General features: G+C 35.3%; 1 protein-coding gene across 2 annotated transcripts in view; it reads right to left on the bottom strand.

The window, feature by feature from the left end:
• The window catches only part of FANCL (FA complementation group L), a 37160-nt gene extending 20073 nt beyond the window's left edge, over positions 1-17087 (bottom strand). The window contains exons 1-5 of one of the 2 annotated variants that reach the window (XM_085304904.1): positions 16999-17087; positions 15950-16010; positions 14841-14897; positions 10654-10751; positions 3957-4053 (exon numbers count right to left, since the gene is read on the bottom strand). In XM_085304904.1, coding sequence (XP_085161030.1) covers positions 3957-4053; positions 10654-10751; positions 14841-14897; positions 15950-16010; positions 16999-17072 — 387 coding nt within the window. In that variant the 5' untranslated portion in view covers positions 17073-17087. Of the gene's footprint in view, positions 1-3956; positions 4054-10653; positions 10752-14840; positions 14986-15949; positions 16013-16998 lie in introns of those variants that run through there. The other variant, XM_085304905.1, reaches the window with a different exon arrangement.
• Positions 17088-17401: the final 314 nt, after the last annotated feature.

Raw genomic sequence — 17401 nt, 5'->3', positions numbered from 1 at the left:
ACACACAAATCTTAAGTTCTTCTCCTTTTCATATCACATTCTTCGAACTGAGTCCCTATCAACACAGCAACAGGGCCAGATTAGAACTCTGTGTCGAGGTGAGGTTTATGAGCAAGCTACAAGAAACCTACAAAGCAATAGCTACCAATACTGAAAAATAAAAMCTTTCCAAACTTGCTTTCAACTATGTATTTTGCAGAAAAGCATAGATACAAACGTTAAGGGATTCCTCCATGAAGACTCTTTAGTGCTTCAGACTAATGGACATCATCTACCAATAGCTGGGAACAGGTCATCATCTGCTCTTTCTAATGCTTAGCTTCAGAGTATCTTTAGAAACACYCAGAGCTAGAACATGAATAATCAAATAATTAGCCAGGTGTATTTTAATAATAAATTTTATAGAGATCATATTTGAGAAACTAGGGGCTATACTATTGTGTTAGAGTTTTGAAAAGCTCTTGGGAAGTAAGTCACTCGCATCATCTAGAAGGGGAAGGAGGAGGATCTGAGGAACGACAGGACACTCAGCCTCACCCTGATCCCTGGGAGGGTGATGGAGCAACTACTCCTAGATACTATTTCCAGATATGCAAAGGACAGAAATGAGATTGAGAGTAGCCAGCATGAATTTCCAAAGGGAAAATGACACTTAACCAACCTTATAACTTGCTAGGATGAGAGGCCCATAAAGGAGAATCAGTGGATGCTTTTTACCTTGACTGTAATACAGCTTTCGACACTGATTCCCATAACATCCTCGTAGGCAAGCTGACAAAACACACGCTAGGTCAGTGAGGCGCACTGAAATCTGGCCGAACTCCTGGGCTCACAGGGTTGCCATCAGCCGCATAAAGCCCAGCCGGACACCAGCCACTAGTGATGTCCCCTCAGAATTTAGTACTGCGGCCAGCACCATTCAACATCTTCATTAGGGACCTAGCTGAAGGGACAGAGCGCACCCTCTGCAAGTTCACAAACGGGGATAGGCTARGTCCAGTCGGTTAGAGCGTGGTGCTCATAATGCCAAGGTCATGGGTTCAATCCCCGTATGGGTCACTCATTTGAGGGTTGGACTAGATGATCTCCAGAGGTCCCTTCCAGCCTTACCAATTCTATGATACAAAACAAGGAGCAGSGGCTGATCCACCAGACGGCTGTGCTGCCATTCACARGGACCTCCGCAGGCRGGACAGATGGGCACAGGAGAACCTCAGGGAGTTCAACAAGGGAAGAGGGAAGGGCAAGGTCCTGGTCTTGCACCTGGACAGCAACAGCCCTGTGCCTCAGAGAAGGCTGGGAACCAACCACCCGGAGAGCAGCTCTGCAGAGAAGGCCCTGGGGGACAACAAGCTGACCAYGACGCTGCCACGCRCCCTCGCAGCAAAGAAGGCCAACAGCCGCCTGGGCTCTGCGCCCCTCTGCGGTGCAAGAAGGTCGAAGGAGATGATCCTTCCCCTCCACTCAGCWCTCGTGAGCCCACACCCGGGGCACCGGGCTCCCCAGTACAGGAGGCACATGGACTTACTGCAGCGAGTCCAGCAAAGGCCCACAAAGATCATTAAGAGAATGGAGCATCTCTCATACCACAGGAGGCTGAGAGACCTGGGACGGATCAGCCTGGAGAAGAGAACTCACTTGGATCTCATCAATGTTCCAAAATACCCGATGAGAGTGTGTAAAGAAGACAGGGCCTGACTCTGAAAACAGTGGCGCACACGTGGCGACAGGATGACAGGCAACGGGCACAAACTGGATACACACAGGAAACTTCACTTAAACATAAAAAAAAGAATCTTTTTTACTGAGAGCACGGCTGAACACGGGAACAGGCTGCCCAGAGACGTTGCGGCATCTCCATTCTTGGAGATATTCAAAATATGACCGGGCATGGCCTTGAGCAACCTGGTATGGCTGACCCTGCTTGGGCAGGGGGAGATAGACTAGAAGATCTCCAGGGGTCCCTTCCAACCTCAACTATGCTGTTATTCTGTGCTTTTTTTTCATATAAAACTGTAGTATTCCTAAAAACCTATGCTGTTTAGGATTTGCTTCAACGCAATTACTCCCTGCAACTTTTCACATATATAGTATACTTTCAAAGTTCCTAAGATGATAGAGTCAAATTTGAGAATTAAGAAAACTGGAAATCATTTACAAAAAAAATTCCCTAGGAATAAATTTTCTTCCACAGTGTATCAATATTACCCAGTTTATGGAACTCTAAATGGAAGATTCAAAAACACAGGCTTTCGACTATCAAATCCTCTGTTTCTAATTTTGGACGACCAATAGTATCTTGTCACTGAAAGGCTCCTAAACACTGTGGCTTGCACCGTGTATCTTTTTACTCCACTGAAGTCCAAGCCCACCTTTGCAAAAACAGCTGTTGTTCTTAAAATCGAGGACATGATTTTGTCCAAAGAAATGTTTCCCCAAAAGGAAGTCTCAGTACTATATAAAACTTAATTTGGGAAAGTTTCTCAAAGTAATAAAAAAGAAGTACTGTCAGTATATTTTCATCATGTATTCCATGGATTCTTAAAAGCTCTTCCTGTGCTGATCTGAAATACACTGATTTTTAGGATATACCACAGGGGTCATTTCTTTGGTCTTTGCAAAAATTATGGGAACCTGAGAATCAAGCAGTGCATAAATGTAATAGTGTTTGATCATTGCAGTTGCTTGTTAAATTGGGGGATTGGACTGTATTTTGTTTCTGTACTTCTAAATAGTTAGAAGAYCAAGATAGTAATGTACTTCAGTTGCCATAAAATTAAAAAAGAAGCTTAGAAGCAATAACCTGCATTTCTTTTCCAGTGTCATATCAAGTATGGAATATCAGCTCCCTTATTAATAATGACAATATAGTTAGAGTATGTTTATATTGTCCCTGCATTTGTCTTATGTAAAACTAAAAGATTTCAGGTATTTGCATGGAATATAGGAAGTCTGGGAAGGTTAAATTTAATCTTACACTACTATGCCCAGTCCTCATCCCTTCAAAACTATTACTCCAGATGCTGGACCAGGTACAGTTACAAACTGTCAGTGTTTAGACAGGKAGTAGAGTCACAGCAGGTCACAAAGTGACCGTCTCTGATCTACTTTTTCCCTGAATGGATTTTCTGAAGAGAACACCAAAATCATATTACTGTTACCATTCAGTGATTCACAAGATTCATGCTTTGCAATGTAAATTTTTTCAAAGAAATAACACAATTTGAGTTCAACCTATCATGAAGAATTAAAATTTTGTTTTCTCCAAACATGCCACTGGTTTAGTCCCCCCAGGAATGATTCCAAGGCTGCTAGGAAATACATGTAGGACTTTGCACTGCCAAAAATCAAGCAGCCTTCCACGCTACACTTAAAACAATGGCACTGTAAATTAGAACAAAACAAGTCAAGGTAGTATTTAAGGAGTTATAGGGATAACTAGTAACAGAACATGATGTTAGAAGCAAACACTGTCAAAATCAGTCAGTTATTTAACGTAAGAAGAAGTAAAGTTTTTTAACATACGGACCCAACTTCTGCAGGTAGTCTGTCATAAATCTTTGCCTCTACAACTTAAACAGTAAGAGTTGCTAAAGCAGCTCATCTCTAATTCTTGTTATAGGCTTAGTTTCTGGACTGAGTGATAATAAATGAAAGTCTCCCAAATGGCTTTGCCTGTAATACAGTAAAATAATTACAATATCATAAAAAGGCTTTTGCATGCGGTGTGCAGCTTCACACAAAAAGATTTTTACAGATAATCATAAAATTTTAAATGAAGTCTGAAAACTCTACCCTATATAAAATCATTTTGCCAAAAAAACACATTATTTTGCATAAGAAACATGCAAGAATTTCTAGAAAGAAATCACTAAAATCTCTAAAATCCTTATAAATTTAAATAATGCATTTTTTTCCACAAAGCCTTAAAACATTTTCTCYAAATATAAATTCACCTGTGCATTTAACTTCAGAGTGATTAGATGTTGTCGACCACACGAGTCTTCAGCTTTTAGCTTGACTGTGGTAAGACTGCTATCCACATATGCAACTCTGAAGAGGAAAGAAAATTGTAAGAGTATTGTTAGAATTACAGTTTGAAATGTCTGCAACACTCTTATTAGTCTGTTAGAAATATTAATCAAAGAAGTCCTACAGGCCAACCATTTCTGCTGTTCTAGATTTACTGCTATTAATGCACCAGTCTACTGCTTAATGCAGTCATATATCTTTGGGTTATTTACAATGTGTGTCAAGGCTCACGCTGTGGTCAGTGAGCACTATGTTTCAGTTTTCCATCACTGGAACCTTTGACACACACAGCATGTTCCTGTCAGCTTCTACTTATGTACACATTAAGCTTCCTGTCAAATCTTTGATCCATTTCTGCAGTTTCTTACAGTATGAGACTTTTATGCTCTGGATTTGCTTTTCTCTTCGAAGAAGTTCTCTTTTATTATCAATATTATTATTGTGGAAAATTCAGTAGATATTGGCTCATATTCTGAAATTGGTTTTCTATAGATAACAGTACTGGAACAAGTACAAAATAAGTTATTAACAATTATTCCCTTTTATTTTTATGAACTTTTACATAGTACACATGCACCCAAGCAAGTATTAAGTACATATCACAAGTTTAGAAGTTTTAAAACTTGGGACATAATCACTAACTTTTGCTTAAGATGTTACTGATTTGCATTTCCCACAAAAATGAAAATGAATACAATTGTAAAATATACTGATTTCCAGAAATACATTCTCCTGAGCAGTTTCACCAACTGCCAAAAGGATTCAAACTTATCCATACATTTACTAGTGAACTGGGCACCTAGATATTTTGACATTTTCATTATGTCAGTCTTGTATAAAGATAATAAGTACAACTTACCACCTAGACTAATGGTAAGAGCCATCACAGTTCAAAGCAAGCACCTGCTCATTGACCTAAGTAACATTTTTTTTTAAAACTATTACACACTAGCCTGGTCACTTGAGCCAGCATGCTGGGACAAATGGTCCTCTTTCAAGAGCTACTGGGCAAGAGAATTGTAGAAGCTTGCTCTAAACAAGAAAAGAATAGGACCAAGCCAAGGGGTGTGTCCATCATACGTAGAAAGTAAGAAAAGAAAAGAAAATCATCCCCACAGATCACACAGCSTCAATATACAAGAACYGAAAAACAAAAACAGAAAAAGCAGTAGCAGTAGTAAGTGGGGAAAGAGATGCATTATTTCATGTTAAATGCTGATTGTAATGTAATATTAAATAAATGTAATATTAAACTTGGGAGTATTTTGACATGCCTTATTTTCCCTTAAATGTATGAAAGAAACAAGTCTTGGTAAAACTTGCATTTCAACTGCAGGTAATAAACTGATTTTATTTAGATAGAATTCAGACCATCTCTACCGTAACAGGAAAAATCATTACTCCCACCTCCCTCTTAAGTTCACCTTAAAATTATATTACAAAAGGTTTTGTTTGTTTGTTTGTTTGTTTGTTTTTTTAAAAAAAAAGACAAGAAGAAACTGTCTACCTTCTAGCCCTCTATCTACTTTTGCCTAGGGTGGGGGAACCCCCAAACCAGGACAAACTATGAAAATATATAGTGTCCTGTCCAAAATATCGCGCAACTGGTGCCAGTCATATTGCATTGGCAGTTAGATGGCAAAAGCAAAGAGAAAAATTAAAGGGACACTGTCAAGGTGTCTAGGATTTAAAATAACCTGTTCTGATAGTTACCTTGTTTGGAACCCTCCATGCTTGTGATTCCAGAAAAGTATTGGTTGTTTTAGTCTAAATCAATCATTTTTGCAGTTCCTTACTGCACTGGGCAGGACAGAACAACATTAAAAAAAAGGATCTACATTTCCTAGATAGCAATGGACACAGTCATCTTCAAATTTATTTCTAGAATCCTTAAGGATTCAGTACTTTTATAATTAGCCTAACAATCTTACAGCAAGCCTTTAAATATTTATATATGTGTGCCTACTTACATACCTAAACTGTGGATATGCACACACATATGATTATATTAAAAATAACTGCAACAACACAGTGATTATATTCAATCATATTTGTAAAGAACACATTCAGTTTTACTGAAAGTGGGTATTAGACAAACTGCAAAAAAATAAAGTATATTTAGAAAAGATATAAATGATGACTACCCATTTAATGATGTACGTATAGATGTATCAAAAAAATTCTAAAGAGAAACTACTTTGTAAGAGTCCTTTTTTCAAGACAAAAACACCTTTTCAGTTTTARATTTCATATTTAAGATTATCTTTTTAAAGCAGCCTAAAATGTGACTTTCTCTGAGCTTGGAGATAGTAGAAAAGAACCGTATGCTGCACTACTGCAATTCAGTTCAATTTGTAAATTCTTACAACTTTTCATTATTCTGACTTCAACAACTATCCATTACTTGATGACACAACTATTCAGGTTAAAYAACACAACAGCTTTCAGGTATCATTCGTTACAAACAATGTACTGCTTGGAGGTTTTCTAATAAAACATTGTCTTCCCTTTCAAACTTTTCCACAATCGGTAACAGCAAGGAACAAAAAAGTTCTCAGAAAACAAGGGGTAGACAGAGTTGAAAAATGCCCTGAATGAAAATTCATAGCTAGACTTCTTTCTTCTCAACAGAATCTAAAAAGCAATAAACTGCCCCCGTGGAATGGAGGAAGATTCAATTTTCCATTTAATACAGAAAAAAAGTAGTTTAGCAGCTACCTGTGCTGTAACATCATTCCATCAATCTTTGGATAAGAAGAGAGGAAAAGGTAAATTTTGGAGCTTTGGATAAAGTTGGACAACCCTGTAAAAGTCATACAAACCTCCTTATGTAATTGTATGATAAAAGAAGGAATTGTTTATATAGCTGCTATTTCACCTATATAAACCTTTATTCCTCTGTAGGCTCCATTATTTTATTACATATGAAAGAATTTAAAGACTATAGCGATGTAAAACCTCAGTTAAAGCTCCGAAACAATCCAACATAACACATGAATGATATTTCATTGAGAGCACATAATAAAGCAGGATTCCACTAGCAGGAAGGAGGCAAGAAAGGAAGATACTTGTGATACGAAAAATCTTGGCAAGTACCAAGCAGAAATCAAGACTGCATTGAGACTTGTCTTGAGACAATCAGGAACAAGAGTCACCATGGACTGAAGAGATACTGGTAGTCTTCAAGAATTCCTRTGACAGTGATAGGAGTCCTACAGAAGCTTTCACAGTCAAAAGTCTACCTTCCTGAGGCACTGTCATTGAATTCACTAGTTAGATTATGAGATAATATTAAAAGACCCTTTCCATTAGCTACTACTCTGTGTGTATCCTTCTCCTCTCTCAGCTGACGGACCATATTTTATTAGGTTTCTGCTGATATTTTCCACCTTCTTAAAATGAAGGAAATATCCTCGTTTGAATTCCTCAGCTGCTGGAACGAAAACACTGAATTTTGGTACAATTCTAGAACTTGATGAACAATGACTTTTGTGTGCATGCATTCAAAAATGAAAAAAAAGTGTGCCTCTTCTTTGCATCTAAATTAGGTCAAAGAATCAGTATTAAAAAGAAAGTGATTATATAACCACAGGAGCCTGTCCATTTGCAATCTTTACTGTTTTTCTTTTCAGTAGTTGAGGACAAAAGAGGCATAAGATTTCAGATAATGTCTCCAGCTTCTTTTTGAGAGACTTCACATATTCCTCAGATAAAAGTCATTAGAACACACTAAATTTGTACCATCTCTGAGAGCTTCTTAGCTCACTTCAGAGATAAAGGAGCCACAGCCTACTGCTTTGATTTTCTTTTGTCCAAATTCCTTTTGTTATTCTATCAGATTTGGATGCAATCAGTTTCATCAGCACACTTCCAGCATGACCCACAACTCACTAAGAAAAAGTAAATATGGAGTCCAACAGAACATGACAAAAGCCAGTTCTTTTCTGAAAGGAATCCTGTAAAATAAAGCCAGAGACTTCTCAAAGCATGAGCAGTAATCCTTCCTGGCAGCACTAAATGCAGGCTAAGTCCATGCTGAAAGAGCATGAGGATCTTTACAATAAATGTGCACATACATGTGCATCACCTGCAATTCCAAATCAGTCTTGACTAAAGAGGCCTTCTTTGTGGTTCAGAGATACAATATATTGCAAAAAGCATACTAAAATTTAGGGGAGGGTTGCTAAGATACTTTATATCACCTCTCCAGGTTGTTATTCTCCTTTCAATTCATAGTTCAGATATGATCCTCCAAATACAGGCCAGTATTTTTATTAATGATTGACTTCCCTAAACAAAAAAATTAAATAGTGATTTTATCTGTAAAAGAGGTTGATCAAGAACTGTATGTATAATGAATTACACTACCACACAGGACAAAAGCACCGAGTTGTGTATCCTGATGAAAATCATCCTTGCCTAGAAATCAGGTGAAATTTTGCCATAGAAGTACACACTCTCAYAGAACACTGATGTAGTTTTTTGATAATAAATCACTAAATGTTTTGTATGTAGAGCACATCAGAGGAAACATCAGTTTCATGATCAGCTACTGAATTGTACTTTTGTGCAATACTGAAGTGTATTTTTGGTATATTTAATTACACATTCTATTTTGCTTATGCACTTTTYTATTTTGGGGGGAGAATATATACTCAGAATTATTTCCAATGCTAGCAAGACTGCATAAATATGTTTAGGAAACTTTAAATAACAATTTTGCAGACCTGAGTATGAAAAATCTGAAAAGAATGTCTTTAGCCAGCACAACTATATACTTAGTAATGGATATCACTGAGAAAACTTCAGCTGAATTAACAATGATATTTTAAATCTTTAAGTAAAGGAGAGTAGAAGAGTATTCAAAGAAAATTCTCATTTCATGTTAATTACAAGGTATTTATACATGAATCAGGTGAGAAACTCAACACTTCTTCAACCCAAGGCGTTTCTATTTCATGTAGTAAAATCAATACTCATGAGAGTTACCTTGCCATCTGAGACTAAGCTAAAAGTAGATTTGTCTGGAAGAAAGCCTTAAATGAAGACTTTTTTGCTTTCTTTTCACAGAACCTAAAAGGTAGCTTCTCAGTCAAGACTCTTCAATAACCTACACAATCTTTCATCTTAACTCCCTGAAAGAAGACACCATGAGATTAACTGTAAATTATTAGTGAAATTAAAGACAGTCTATAAATGTATCTCCTTCATGTCTCCCTACACTGAAGCAACTACTTTCTTAACATCATGCATGTCTCCTGGAGGTTCTAGTAGAAAGGATATAAACCATTCTATTGCAGGTCGAGGAATAAATGATTCAATATCAGAGAACTTGCCAGTGCTGGCACATGTGATGGCAGCTAAAGTCTTTCAGGTAAAAGTCCACAAAATAGGAGGCTACCATCTGATAGTAAATGGGACTCTGAACAATATAGTCTGAACTCTTTGAGAACCTAATGAAAAGCCACCAAGAGTAAGGTATGCCTACATTTCTTTCCTTAACAAAGAAAAATATCCTTTGCTACTATGCCATTCTTTCTGATGCTACTAAAACAACAGTTTTAATGTGAGATTTGCTTCAGTTCCCCAGAAGATGACCAGAACTGTCACTGCCTATTCCACAGATACTCWATCTATACTACAGCATATACCCTGAAACTATGTTTTCAGATGTACAGAGCCTACACCTTTGGGTTACGAACTTCTCCTCTGCTCATGTAGTAACCAATTTTCCCTACTTGCAAATGCCAACCCCCTTGACATCCCTCCTCACCCCCCAAAACAAAGAAACCCCAAAAGTATGGCCTACTGAATAAAGACAACCTTTTGGAGATTCCTGAATGCTCTCCATTAGCCCCCACTTCTGTCTGYGCCCATCTGCATAGCAGAAGATACGTATCAGTTTGCTGATCAATATCAGTTTACCTATCAGTTTGCATGTGCTTGAGGAAGAGCTGGGCTGCATTATAGCTCTAGAGTTACAGCTTTCTAAATTCTCCCCTACATTCACATACATTTTTCTTATAGATTTACCTTTTTTTTTTTAAGGTTAATCATGTTACTCCTTTATCTATGAAAGTGCCTGTGGCTACGGAAAGCAAAACAGAATTGTTCTCTTAGAAATAAGTAAATTATTCTAGTTTTCAAAAACACACAATCTAGGTTTTTAATTATAGCATAAATACACTTGCTGTCAACCATAGTAACTTTACTAAGTCAGTTGTAATTATATCATTGTTATCCTTCATTATATCATTACACAACAGGAAGAATCAAAAAGTTCTATAAACTAGGAGAAAAGAAGAAAGAAAAATGAGAAAAATAAAAGTTGTATTAAATATTTACTATGCCCACAGTTTATAGATCAAATAAGAATTGATTTCTTAGTAGTAGCTCACCTTTGAGCTAAATTGTCCGAGACTGAGAATATGCCTTCTGTTTATATAGCTGGGTTTTTTTAATTAAAAAAAAGAGCAGCAGAGAGTGTTTTTCATGCAAAATCATAGTTTCTGTACAAGATAAGTTAACTGAACAAGTATAATTGATATTCTGAATTCATGCATCTAAACAAACAGCAGATATTCTAAAGATAATCTCTTTTAAGTAATAAAATAAACATACTTATTCCAACCCAATATATCTATATCTCTCACAAGACAGGAGTAGTATTCTGGAGGCCATGGTATGTGCAGCTCTGGTGTGTTCTTTAAGGCAATTTCCTGTTTAAAAGAGTATTAAAACATCATTAATAGAGATTTCAATATTTTTGCATCCATTTAGTCATGTGATTTTTGCAATTCATTCAAAAATATTAAGCTTATGTAAAATTAACTGTACACTGCATTTGTTTTGTTATAGCCTCCAGCTAAAGCAGACAAAGAAGCTGTTTAGTAAATTACTTTAGATATTGGTAATGAAAACATCTGCAATTAAAAAAAAACAACCAGATGTTGACAACATAGTCTTCACATGCAAATATCAAGTGTGCCTCCTTTTTTCAGCTAATAAATTTAAAGTCAAGCATCTTGACTGAAGGAACATTTYAAAAGAAGGTTCTATTAAGCCCACAGCTGTCTCCAGGGCTGGCCCAAGAATTAAAAATAAAGCAAGTTGGGAGAGGGGAAAAAAAAAAAAAAAGGAGAGGTGTAAGAGAGACACAAGTTAAAAAAAAAAGAAAAAAAAAAAAAAAAAAAAGGAGAGGTGTAAGAGAGACACAAGTTAACAGATGGGCAAAACATTCAAAACATTACTAATGCTTCACCACAAACAAGATTTTTTCATTGCTAATAAATTAAATGTTGTACTTAGATACAAGGTGAGAGTCAATGGTCATAAATTAAAAAAGAGGGSGTTCCAACTGAGTACAATGAACAACTTTTTCACTATGATGACAATTAAGCATTGAAATACATTGTCCAGGGAGATTGTGGAATCTCTATCCCAAGAGGTTTTCAAGATCTGACAGGATAAAGACCTGAGCAACTCAGTCTGAATTCTGAATTCAATGTTGACCCTGCTGTGATCAGGAAGTTGGATTAGAGATCACCCTCAGTCTCAATCAGAATGACTCTATGATAAAATGGAATCAACTGAAAAACAAACCAATAATAAAGAAGGCACTCCGACAAACGAGTGAAAGATAAACAACGAAAATTATAACAGTACTACTTTGTTCTTACTGCAACAAATCTCCATTCAGCTTCCAAAGACTGAATCTACACACTTTGATTCAAAAGTAAGATTAACTTGTACAAGGACAGCTGAYATGTTCACGGCTTTCATCTGTTCAGTCTATCCCTACTGCAGGGTCGAGCTACTCATGAGGCAAGTTCTGAACTACCATTTTATAGCTAATATTTAATGGCAAATGAATTTGACAAAATATGCCTTGAAATATTCCACTGTGAAACTACAAAATCCAGAGGTGCCCCCCAGTAGTTCAGCACTCACTTTGTCAATCAGTATAAGTCTCCTTCACTTGCAAAGAACGTGTCAAATGTTCTACCAGACTAATCCTGCCCTTCAGTACGAAAGTTACTGTCATACAGGTGCAAGACAATGCAAAACCATTTCATTACTTAAAATGGAACATAAGAAATGAATTTCATCATCTCAGACAATTGTTCTTGGTACTACAAGTGTCATGCAGCAAAAAAGTGATTTTAAAAATGTGAGAGAACAGGTTTGTTTGTGCGTGATGTATCAGAGAGGGAAGGAGATGGATTCAGAGCATTCCACTGCCAATGTGGAATGTATGCTGAAGTCTTGGGAGAGGGATTTCCAAGCCATCTTGGAATCACTAAATAATGCTGGGATTAAGATACTACTGTAATCACAATGCCACATACTATCAGTAAAACTGCCAATTATGATTGATTGTTGTAATTACTTTACATCATCTCTAAACTATTCTACCTTAGGATTTTGTGCAGTGAATGGATAACTATCAGACTCTCCATAAAGTCTCAGAAACAGTGCAGAATGCACTGCAGCAAGCTTCTAGTACAAGTTAGAAATGGCTGAGTAATTTCTGAAGATAACTATCAAAATTCAGTGACCTATTTTCCAGTTATATTTGTTTTATGATTAAAGAAGCATTCCAAAAGAGTAAGTGAAGAGAAAAAGAACTTTTTTGAAAGGACAGCCACTTGTGCTTTGAAATGTTCATGACTGAGAAGCAAAGGTGATTGGAAAATAGTATGTCATAAACTGTTTTTTTWTTATTATTATTTACAAGTGTTGCATAGTTGATACTCATAAAAAAAGGGGGGAGAGAGAGAGGGAGAAGGGACAAGACTATTAAAGCACTGATTAATGCTATGAACAGCTTTTCCAGTGTTATCACGGGGATATCTTTTGGCTAGGTTCAACACTTTCCACAAAAATAAAGCTAGTCAATGTGGATATTAAAAAAAAAAAAAAAAATCTAATAACTACAACTCTTAACTGCCCTTCTCAGATTCTAGCTGCCTCTCAACATAACAATATCTATCCACTACTTAAAAGATTTTTTGTGATATAGAATTGTTAAAAAAAATTATATCCCAATTGCTACTCTCTTTGCTATCCATTGTGTAAAAAGCTTGAGTTCAGAGGGTGTTCAGCAGTTGTTTGGAAACCCAAAGAGGAAAAATTTCTACTCCTTTCTCTTGGTAATATATATTTCTAAAGAAAATCTAAGGACTAACATAAGATCAGGCAATACGAACAGAGCTAATGTTTGGGAGTTGGAACTACTGAAACTTGCATGATAATAATAGGGAACCAAAGTCTTCACCATGCCTGCTGTGAGATAAACTGCAATTATAAGTTACTAGAAAACCAATGCAGAGCAGAAATGTTATAAAGCTTCGGAGATTTTTTTTCAGAAGTTTCCAGTTTGTATCTCATTCTGACATCACATCACATGACATGTAAATCACGTGGACAGAAAATATATTTTCAGACTACAGCTGGCTGTCCTGCTACAAAGAAAATGCTAATATTTTTATAAAAAACACAATAAATCCTCCAAGAGATGCAGAACAGAAGAAAAATCAGTTTTCCAGAGAAAACTCACATTGCAATTGCAGACTCTTATAAAATGGTAGCAAAATACCCCATATTTTTATAAGAGGAAATAAAAATGTCAAGAAATACCAGGTAAAAAAAAAATGTAATGCTCTAAGTAAAATATTTATGTTAGTACAATTACTGTGATGACCAACTTCAGGATATCTGCTTTCAGATTTTAAGGCATTTTCTTAAGCCTTTAGTCTTGCTATGAAAAAGGATGACCTTACAAACTCTGTGATTTAGTTTGAAACTAACAGAGGTATTTTTCTATTGTTTATACATACAGCTAATGCAGAAATAGTAAAACAAACATCTCTCCCAAGTTCTCCTACATTGTCTTCAGTTGTTGTTTTCTCTATCCACATTCAGGATCACTCTGTGTTGTGAAACATTTTACTATTTTAACAAATTATACTTTCAATACATTCTCATTTTCCTCTGGGCTTATGTAGCAAGACAAATAAATTGGCGTAACTATTGCAAAATATTCCACAATAGCCACATGTGGACATTCTTATGTCTTATTCTTATTCCAAGTGCCTTTGTCCGGTTTGGCAGGGATTAATCAACATTGAACAAAGGCACTCTCAGTATAGAGAGTACAGGAGTGTAATAAAAGGAGAATATTTTTGTTGCTGTTTTGAAAAATACTTATTGTACTTTATTTCTAAATTAAGTAGGGTGTGACTATAACGATTCTTTGTAGAGAAGGCCTATGAAGTAAAATTTTACTAAGTGATATCAAAATATCAATTTCATGTGGTTAACCAAAACTTTGCTACTCTTAAAATCCTAGACTAAAAAAATTTTGATAAAGAATAAACAGCAGTCTTTATAGTACAAAATAAAGCTTTCTGCATTTATGGATCAAGTTGTCATGCAGCTGAAAGCACCTTTAGCAATCCATTGAAAGTGCACACTCTCTTTGTATTATTATAAGGCTTTACTACCTGGACAATACCAGAAATTCCAGTAACAGCATTGTAAAGAGGATAGCTCCTATACTTAACAAAGCCAGACGATGGAATTTTTTTTTTTTTTTTYCCTAAAACAATCCTTTTTCCAAAGAGTACAGTCAGTTAAAATCTTAGAGGGTATTTATATAAATATTATGCAAGTAGCATGTACACAAAATTGCCTCTTTTTTAATCATCATAAATCCATCTGTTAAATGATAAACTGTAAAAAAATTGAAAGTAAAAACCAAATCTGTAAAAACACCCCTCCTCTCACATACAAATCACGTTACTTACCATAATAGTTTTCAGCTCCACCAAAAAACTGACAAGATCCAGACTGCTGTGCAACCTCTGGAGAAAACACAGTATCAGTTCATTTTCTTCATCTCATAACCTTTGGTGGTAAAAAGTTTTAGTCAAACTACGTATTTTTCGGGTACTGTGAAAACAATCAATAGAAAAAACACAGTATGTTTAAACATTCAATTAAAGAACAAATCTTTCAGAGTATGGGAACTTTACTGCCAAATAAGCACTATCTTTGTCCAGTAATGTTGCATAATATATTTACATAGTTTATAAAGGCTTTGTTCTTTCTTTACTCATGTAGATCTGTATAAAGACTTTAGTCTTTACCAACATGAACAAAAGCTTTTGAATTGCTCAAAATCCTTACTGTTTAGCTACTCTTTTCTTTTTCTTTTCTTTTTTTTTTAAACAAAAGATGAACTCTGCAGACCCATCTATGTTTTGATGCTGTACATGTTTAAGGACCCCTGCCTGTCTTCAAACGCTGTACACACTTACACTTCACTTTCCTCAACTCTRTATCTTTGGATACTATGGAGTCACCATCCTTGTTCTACAAAGGGGTACAGTCCATGAGATGCAGTATTTCAACTAGCACATGTGGCTTCTTAGAAACAAAATAGTCTTCTTGACTGTAGACTTGTGTCCTTGCCCAGAGTTTTTTCTGGATAGGGAGGTTTAACTAAGATTACTTGGCCATCTACAACATAAAATTAGCTAGATATATCCACAATATATGTTAATTTTCTTCTTTGTATTATGAAATGTTTATTAAAATAAAAGGAAAAAATCTGTTTCTAATTGAGGAATTAAGGAAAATTCCAGTAAGATGTCAACTGTCATTTAATAAAATCTGTTCTATCTCAGACTCTAAGGTTGAAACATAAAGGTTGAAGAAAAACAAATATTTACCAGAACCTATCCAGCTCTCTTTAGCTCAGYCTGCAAATCCTCAGACATTTCAAAATAATAAATCTTGGTTATACAAAGAAAGAAGAGTTCTTTAACACTTTTAGACTGGGTGGATGAGCATAAGCCTTTCAGAATTACTATAACTAYGAATTTAGACAGAAAAAGCTTTAAAAATAGTATACCTGCTTTAAAATATGCTGATATCCATGCAGTATCTTCTTTAGGTGCCAGCTACACTCTATCCTAGACAAACAGTATGTTGTATGCATTTTAAATGTAGACTCATCATTTTCAGAAAGAATTAGAAAATTTGATACATATTAACACAAAAGGTTTTCCTCAAAAACACAAAGGAAGTAAATAGTATTTAAAATATCTTTGAGTTTTCATATTCAGTTAGTTAAAATCTTCAAATGTCACAATCTATAGTTCATTAAAAATTAATAAGCAGACATTTACCTACAAAAGTCTCCATTCTTTGTTGAAAACAACAACATAATTCTTGCAAGTTAATATGACTTCATAAAACATACCAATATTTAAAAATGGTATCCTGAAAATGTCAGAGATAACTATAACGCAGTTCTAAATATCCAGCCTAAAATGTAATAAAGCTATCTAATATCACATCTGTTCATGGTTTACATGTAGAAGCATAGAATAGAAAGACTAATTGTGAATATGTGTGCATATATGCAACACACACACAYAATTACATATGTACAATATTAAACAATTAGACCTGTAAAAATAGGGTTTTTAAAGAAATGCTCAGTAACACTAATTAAAGCATATTAACAAATAAGATAAAATTATGGTTAGTGTAGCTTTTTTTAACTTTAAACATTATTGCTTTAATATAGGTCTTTACACTGATTTTTCTATTTCCCAACTGGTGGCATATAAATACAGTCTGATTTAAATGAACACTTCTGTGTTTTCAAGTACATTGATTTCTATATAAACACAACCAATTAATTCCAACAGGTTTCAAAGTTAATTAACAACAAAATATTTTGATATAAGCAATGTTTATTGTCAGTGTATATTAACACTGTTGCTATAGGATGTGGTACAATTCTGATGCTGTGCCATTTTGCTAAGATGAAAATAGTAAGAATTAATTACCAAATTTGATACCAAATTRCAATTCATAAACATATCTATCATTGTTTTTATCAAAATAAACCTTTCATTTTGCACTTACAAATTTTTTTAAAAACTATCTTACCTTGCATTTTTCAGTTGAAAATCCATTGGTAACAGTATCCTGATATGGAAGTCTCTACCCTTAAAAATAAGCATTTAATTGATAGGAAAGTCAACAAAGAAAAATGGTTAGACACTAGGGAAAGTCCTAACAGGAGTGGCTACTAAGAGAGAAACTTTTACTTATCTGTGTTTCAAGAATGTTATTCAGAATTTTTCCTCAGAATTTCTTCATTTAGAAAAAAGGAAACATGACTGACAGGTGGAAACTGGCACGTCTAGYTTACAGAATTCAGAAAGAACTCTTCAATATATCATGTTTCATAAAGSAAAAATAGTACCTTTTGTAAGATCCAAATCCGGGCAAACCGAGAAATATAATCTTATCCAAGTCATGCTGATATATACGAAAGTCTCTCTTCAAC

This window comes from Rhea americana, unplaced genomic scaffold (genome assembly GCF_003343005.1).
Source record: "Rhea americana isolate MKP2758 unplaced genomic scaffold, rheAme1 scaffold_212, whole genome shotgun sequence".
NCBI lineage: Eukaryota > Metazoa > Chordata > Aves > Rheiformes > Rheidae > Rhea > Rhea americana.
This window is presented reverse-complemented; position numbering and strand designations above follow the sequence as displayed.